This window comes from Haemaphysalis longicornis, unplaced genomic scaffold, assembly GCF_048455015.1.
Source record: "Haemaphysalis longicornis isolate Haplotype H1 unplaced genomic scaffold, Haemaphysalis longicornis Haplotype H1 scaffold_10, whole genome shotgun sequence".
NCBI classification, from domain to species: domain Eukaryota; kingdom Metazoa; phylum Arthropoda; class Arachnida; order Ixodida; family Ixodidae; genus Haemaphysalis; species Haemaphysalis longicornis.
This window is the reverse complement of record NW_027526204.1, coordinates 60899222-60907064: the sequence shown is the minus strand read 5'-3', so window position 1 is coordinate 60907064 and position 7843 is coordinate 60899222. Positions and strand designations below refer to the sequence as shown.

The window sequence follows — 7843 nt, the reverse complement described above, 5'->3', positions numbered from 1 at the left end:
TTCGTTGAACTAACTAGCTCCAACGTGTATAAGAAACTCGGTGTAATGACCCAGTCATCTTAGTTGCCGATTTTGTTTAGAGATAGTTCTGATAAAACAAGTGGTAGCTGTTTTCTGCACCCATAATCCCTACGGTAGATCGACGTCAGTGGGGAATTTTGTAATGTTTAAGACATCACTGCAAACTAATTATGACAAGTAAATAAAGCTCAGCATAATAGGGTCGTCTCAGCGGCTAATTTCAGTATTTTTTCTCCAAGATACATATTTAGAGTAAGAGTTGCTGAGCAGCTCTCTAGCGCGTGCAATTCTTGGCCAACATAGGCAGTTTTTCTCAGAACCTCGTGCCAAGTATCTCGCTGTAATAAGCACTAAACAAGGCGCTTTTCAGCCGTACTTTTCCAGTCAATTATATAAGAAATGTATAAAACAGGAATACGTGACTCATGAGTACTTTCATGCTGTGAGCTCGTTATACATATATAACTTTGTTCTTTTTCCACAAACCCTTGGAGCTCATGTGGTATTGAAGTGGCCGACACAGCAGCCCGAGATCTTACTGCCCGAGCAGGCTGTTCTGTTACCCCTAACCACGGAAATCAATACATTCTAGATAGCCTTATGTGAACACCTTATTACATGCACCGCGCACTACCACCTCCTCCGCCAGAAATACGCCCCGTAGACCACACGCGACTTTCCGTTATATACTTTCTACGGCGGAAGAACGCTTGCATCAGCTCCTTCGAATTAACACACTTTCACGTTGTAAATACCTTCACCGCATATATCCTGATCAATACCCATCACCCATGTGCAACTTCTCCGGAGATGACAGATGACATCATTTGCACACTATGTGGGCGTGCCCCCCAAAACCCCGTACTCCTAATCCCCTGTATTGGCCAATCGGAGGCGGCGTGGGCGGCTTTGACCCCGTCCATTCCCTAGCAGGTAGAACGAGCTACCGAAGTCGACTGGGCTGCGCCCAGTGGACACCACCCATCCTAAACTGCAAATGAAGTATATGAAGTAGAGAGCACACATTGCGATACTTACAGGCACCTGCAGCTCGGTTCTAGTGTGGGCTGAGCCAGCTGCTGTAATGATAATCACTTTGATTATAGGGTTTAATGCGCCGACGCAACGCAGGCGATGAGGCGCGCCGTAGTGGAGGGCTCCGGATTAATTTTGACCACCTGGGGATCTCTACTGTGCGCCGAAATCTCATACACACGGACGTTTTTACTTTTCGCCTCCATCAGAACAGCGGCCGCCGCGGCCAGGAATCGAACCCACGACCAATGATAATCAATTCATTTTAGATTTGAGGATATTCACACGATACAAACTGAATAAAAAAAGCGCTCGATTTGAATTCATGCGTTTGTTCTTTATACACAGGAATGAGGCAGTCCAAAATATTGAATTGAATTACAGAATCAAACAGGAACATCAAATACATTCCACTCCAATTCGAAATCAAATAACCACGCATTCTTCATTTGATGTACGAGTTAGAAACAGGCCAAAATGTTTCGAAGCTTAAGGGAAGACGGGGATGGGGGAGATTTTAACTAAGACACACTTTGGTGTGGCCGGGCCCCTACATGTACACAGCTATGAATGCAAATTCTTAGTACAAGGGAAAATGTAAATTTCTGGACATCCTAGTGACATTGCCAAATGATGTTATAACACACCTGTAGTAATATTGCATGGATGCCCACAAGCAGATTATCTTGGGTGAAACATTGTATGGACAACACATGGGTGCCCTGAAACGACATTGGGTATTGCAACCAATTGTGGATATCCTATGAACTTTCGTGGTTTTCTGGGTTATTTCTCAGCAAATAATGCATTGTTGCTCATTGAACAAAATCCGAGCTTAGAAATGTTTTATCTTTCAGTTAAAACCAAATTTTATTCAGCCTTTAGTGTCATTTTAAGGATGTTGTGAATGAGCTGGTGCTGAATGTTGGATTTTGTTAGATGCAGGATGACAAATACTTACATTAATCGGACTGTCCTTTTTGTTCATACCGTGATCTCGCCTGGTAAACTGTGTCATCATATGCACCTTATCTGTTACATTACAGACGATCCAAGGTCGTTTCTGGTGTTGGCTTGAATGGTAAGGCCTAATATTTCGAGTAAATGGCTAGGTTCGATCGAGTGTCTCCTACGCATTGCGCCGCTGGTCGTTCCTTCCGCAATGCACCAAGAGTTGACGAAGGTGCAGTATGCTGCCTGTCTGTTCACTTGTTCAGCTGGATATTCTTCTGTCCCCTTAGTTCATCTGCAGTGTGCTGGCAAGGACGGCCACCTTTTGTAACTGCCGAGGGAAAGCGTGTTGTATGGAACACCCCGCCATTCGTAGACCTGCCGAGCCCCAGGAGACTTATTTGTGAATTTTTTCACACGATGAGAAATGCCGGGGTAGCTAGCCATGAAGAGCTTCGCTGTAATCATGAAGGAAAGAATGAGCGCATGCCACTTGCAGCTCCGTAATACGATAGGGGATATCTAGCAGAAAAAAATAGTGAGTCCAAATGAGGAATTAGCAATCGTGCATACCAAACTACGGCGATTGGTGCTAAATCAATTTTGTTTTAGAGATCACGAATTAAATTTTGCGAACTGTAGCGAATATAAAAAATACAAACGTAATCTGGTCTGCTTACAGTTTTAGCTCGATCAGACAACTAAGCAGCAACTGAGTCGAGATAGTTTGTGTGATGTGGAGTATCACAATAATAACGCAAAAAACAGCCTTTTCAGTGTGCGCACAGGTTTATTGGCATATATTAAAAAGAAAAAAAAAAGCAGCAAGTACAGCTTTTCATTAGTTGTCCATCTTGAGCCTGTAAAGGTTGACAAGAAAACTGCCATTATTGTGCAGACATCGTCGTGAAAAGTTAAAACAAGTAGTGCTCCAAAACTACCACGATTAGCATACAGGAAAGAGCGCAGTTATATGCCAGTCAAGGGAAAGCCACAAAGTTTGGTCCACTGTCTTAACATGTATACTTGAAGACTAGGCGGCGAATATTTGAGGGCTTAAAAAAACTCCACAGAAAGTTTATATCACGACTTTGCAGCAAAAGGTTAACTTGTCAGCACAGGTGCATTTTGGAATTTACAATTAACGTCCAAGTAAACAGGTGACTACCTAAAGATTTCTGCGCCTGCTGTTAATAGGTATTGCTGTAATATAACGCAATTCTCGGAATCTAGAATTTAGAAAAGGGAAGTACGTGTGCCATAACAAATGTTGCAAAATATAATCAGACAAATTGTCATAGAACCTATTCACTATGTGTTAATTCATCAGCAACAGCATTGCAAACATGATTGTTCGGTGACCGAAGATGTAAAACTGTAACAAAGTTCAATAGAAAGGTAGCAACTTGCATACCTCCTGGGTGTCCTGCCCATATCACCAAGTTTCTCCACCATGAAATGGTTCACCTGCTTGAGCAGCCCGGGGATGACGTCAGGTTGCACCCCCTGCTTGTGGAGCCGCTCCTTGTAGCACTCTGTTGGAGTAGATTTACACAGCAGTAAGTGTACATGACACCTGTTTTTAGCTAAAAGGACACACTGTCTGTTAAAGTGACTATCGCTTGCACAACAATGTTGTAAATTGTAATTGTCAAGCATTACAATATTCTCCAATTATGCAAGGGGAATATCGTATTGCCTTGAACAGAGCCGCTAATGATCAGCCAAGTGGGCTTGAAGGAGGTTATGCTCAAGCTGAGAACAATGCTTATTTCAACTGTTAGAATGGCAGAATAGAGAGCATGTAGATGGGTGTACTGCAACAAACTCCTCTCAAGTGCAGCTATGGAGCACAGATTTGGCCAACCAAGGCACTACAAAGTGAAATGAAGAACTCTTTTGTCTTGGTGTATGGCTTACTCTATACAAGCTACATTAAAACGCTAGAGCATTAAAGGAAGTCACATAGCTGTTCGAACTAGTAGCAAGGAGTTACTGTGGGAGTGCATGTGCCCCTTGTCGTTACATTATAGTGCAGTTCACTTACCTCGAATGGCTGCCACCTTCCAAGGTGTCAAAGGTTTCTTTGGGAGGCGGTCTGGGAACCGAGGACATTTATTGCCTGTAAAGGGGAGGAAATATAAATTACAAGAAACTAATGGAAAGGGAACACGAGATGATACATACCCTGTAAAGAGCGTCTTTTCAGGTCAGCTGGGTCCCAGACCGCTCCTACAAGGTCCTTCACGAAGCGAGAATCCTTTTTACGGCCCTGAATCCGCTTCCACGCTGCAGTTGGGATACATAATCCCCTCCCAATGTCGACCTGCAAAACAACAAAAAAGTGAAAATTACACATGGAGGACTATCTGCATAATTACAACCAACTAACTAGTTTAGGTGCAGTAAAAAAACCAACAAGCACAATAGGCGCGACCTTTGTCAAAATTTGTAAGCCGAGTTTCAGGTATAAAACGCCCGCTGATAGTCTACTGTTATCAAGGGTGTGCAGACTAGCCCAACACAATGTACCCTTATGGGGAGGCAAGAATAATACTAGCTCGTCACATACGAGAAAGAATCATGACAAGCATAAGTGAAGCGAGTCTAATTGTATAAAGTAATGCAAGGGGTTGGTAACTGCACCCGATAACCCAAAATCACTATTCCATTATTGGTTCTATGTGACCTATCAAAATGTATACAACTGTTTAGGTAATCTATTTGCGTGACCAATTGTTCTGACTGCGTCAATACTTTACAAAAAAATGCTTCCTTTGAAAATTTTAACGCAACTTTCATACCTTCTCAACACTTTACAGCTGAGAACAAGGACAAAAAGGTATGACGTATACAACACCAGCGCTGATTTTCAACCAGTCAGCACTCGTGCTGTTCCGTTGTACCTTTTGGTCCTTGTTCGGCGCAAAAACTTTTTGTCATGCATAACCAACAAGCCGCTCTGGTTCCTAGTTCCTACCTTGTCTCCTTGACTCGTCACTTTCTCTGACTGTGTGGCCTCTATAGGTGACAGGTTGGGTGTTTCTGGGGGAGCACCTGGGTTTTCAGGCAACTGCCTATGTGCTAGATCCAGCATCGGTCCAGTTGCACCCGAGAAAGATGAGGTATGCAGGAGCTCTGCTGCGCAAGCTTCACCTGAGACACAAAAAGCAAAGTTTACTATCAATACATGAAAATCCTCAGACAGTGCTCCTGTTTTTGTATCACAAAAACTCTAGCTGTAGGTCTGAAAGCGTGGCATAAGGATAGGGTGCCCAATCACTAAAATATGTCTATACCATTTCTGGCTTCATTTTGAAGAAGCTGCCATTGTAGCCTGCGGTTGAGGGCTCGTAGTTCTTTGAGCTCATTTTCCAGTTTATGTGTGGTCCCACGAAGTTGAGCAACCTCCTCCTTGGCAGCTGCCAATTCACCTCTTAAGCCTGCTGCAATGTCCCCTTCTGACAGGCTTGCCATGCCAAGAGCGTTGTTTGCAGCCTCTTTCTTCTTGGGTTCCTGAAAAGCAGCATACAGACATGAACACTCACTGACGTAACAAAGTATATACTTACAAAGAATATATTTACCTGAGTTGTGGCATCATCACTGTCGCCACTGGATTCACGCAGGCGCTTCACCCGCACCCGGCACCCATCAATTTTATCTTTAAGCTGCTCTGCGGAGGCTGAAATGGGTGAATTAACAACAGCAGCTCCATTATAACCGATTACTGAAATTTTACAACAAACAACATTGCATGACACCACATAGTTAAGGTAAAAGTCAGGTGAGCTGGCAACAAGCATCTATAAAGGTTAGCATACTAGTTTTCAACACGAGGTTTTTAATCCAGGACCCAGTGCTGTCAAACCCTTCCCCCTTACATATTTTCCCCAGACTTTAGCGAATTGTGGTGTGCAACGTCGAAACGTTTAGCACCTTCTGGAAGTTTTCGTTCACTATGAACTGCGGTGTAAATGTTCTTTAAAAAGACAGGTTTCGTGACGGGGTATCGAAGCAGTTTTTTCGAAGCACATTTTACGAAAGCTGTTTTTCACAACCTTTATATTTAAGAAAATTTGCAGTTCATTTTTTTAGATTCCTCCATGTTATGTCATCAAAAAGCTTGTCTCCACTGCAGGTGTGTATTATTCACCAAAATTTATAGTAATTATAGCAGTCGCTTTATTTCCTGCATGCGTTTTCTGTTTTGGGGATGCGAGTTTCCAGAATTTGTTTTGTTCTGCACAAGTGGAACTTCTAAAATGAACATCAGTCTCCCTCTGGTCCCCCATCTGATCTGCGAAAAACCACGTCGTTGTAGCGTATAGGCTAGTATGCCAAGATATGCCCAGTTTTTCAAACTCCACTTCAGTATCGGAACATAAATAACCCTTTTACCGCATCTGTTTATGTAAGTCGGGCACTTGTGCGTACCCTGCCACGGTGGCTAAGGCGCTGTTAGTGGCTCTTTGTTGTGCTGCTGAGCCCAAGTTCACCGGTTCGACCCCGGCTGTAATGGCCACTTCTCAGAAGGTGAAAAGCGAAAACCACCGTGTGTTGAGCTTTCGGCACCCGCGCAAGATCCCCAGATTGTCAAAAAAACCGGCAGACATCAACTACGGTGCGCCTCGTAGCTTACCTGTAGCTTTAGCGCATTAAACCCCAAAAAAATCATAGCTGGTGCATTCAACGTCAAACATCAAGCTGGACAACTAATAAAAGTCTACTCTGATTTCTGCATTCCTAGCTCTTTATCGGCATGGAGTTTTTCTAGTGGGTTACCAGTTCTCCTACTGCTCTTGATGACTTTTTAATTAAAATAAAAACAGAGTTACAAAGTTAATTAGTCCCCATGGTGCCAGTTGGTTCGTCTTCATTTCTCTCCACCTCAGCATGTCACAGGTTTTCAGCCCACAAGCTTCCTTTTTTTAAGTCTCAGGCCATCTATTTGTTTCACAATGATATCTCCATTCATGTTGCTGTCGCCACCGTACGCTTAGAGCTGCACTTCCAGAGAATGCTTTAAAGGCAAAATAGAAGGCTAAAGATAGCTATATCCTGTTCTTGTATCCTTGTTCCCTCGGAACTGATTTTGATTCCACTTATTCTACCATTTCAACGCATTTGTGGCACTGGAAGAATGAACTCGGTTGGTTCCAGATGCCCCGCACTAGCGACAGTGAGTAATGAGGTCTGACAAAGGTCACGCAGTACTCATCGCGTAATACTTGTCAGTGGCAATTTGGGACAGAGGGGATGGCAGCTATCGAAAGTCATCATTGCTTGTGGCCTCCCACCTCTTTCGGGGCCTCACTTTCACCACTGAACACCTGCCCCCCTCCCCTCATCCATTTATGTAGCACAAGTCTTTTCAACGTTCATGGTGCAATATTTGTCCAAGATGCAAAAACATGACCGCATTGTCAGAGTAGGAATCGCGTGCAGACTACGTAACTAGAAAAAGTGGGGCAGGACAAGGCTATGGATCGTGTTGATAAACTTTGGCTCAAGGTATATATTTGGCAATACTAATATAAATACCAAAAACACAACCAAGACATATTGTGCATGGCATTGATCATATCCCAGACAACACAAAATGTCCCAGGGACATCCCAAAAAAGTCTGAACATCCCATGTCCCACACATTACAACCAAAGGAGGTCCCAGGGATGTCGACATGGGATAGTCCGAAAAGCGTCCCTAAAGGGCTCAGATTGGGATGTCCCTGTGCGTAAATGTGCTCGTGCGTTATTTTTTCACAAATAAGCAAATATAAGAGGCATAATGCTTTGTTGCTTGGGTTCATTTTCACCATGCAAAAAATAGTTCG

At 43.4% G+C, this 7843-nt stretch overlaps 1 protein-coding gene across 2 annotated transcripts in view; it reads right to left on the bottom strand.

Annotated features, from left to right (window-relative positions):
- Positions 1 to 2777: 2777 nt before the first annotated feature.
- LOC144158622 (uncharacterized) overlaps positions 2778 to 7843 on the bottom strand; it is a 46593-nt gene continuing 41527 nt past the window's right edge. For both annotated transcript variants that reach the window (XM_077689637.1, XM_077689638.1), the window contains 7 exons: positions 5595 to 5692; positions 5307 to 5523; positions 4988 to 5163; positions 4195 to 4333; positions 4055 to 4129; positions 3422 to 3542; positions 2778 to 2867 (listed from right to left, as the gene is read on the bottom strand). In XM_077689637.1, the coding sequence (XP_077545763.1) occupies positions 2849 to 2867; positions 3422 to 3542; positions 4055 to 4129; positions 4195 to 4333; positions 4988 to 5163; positions 5307 to 5523; positions 5595 to 5692 (845 nt within the window). In that variant the 3' untranslated portion in view covers positions 2778 to 2848. The remainder of the gene's footprint in view (positions 2868 to 3421; positions 3543 to 4054; positions 4130 to 4194; positions 4334 to 4987; positions 5164 to 5306; positions 5524 to 5594; positions 5693 to 7843) is intronic.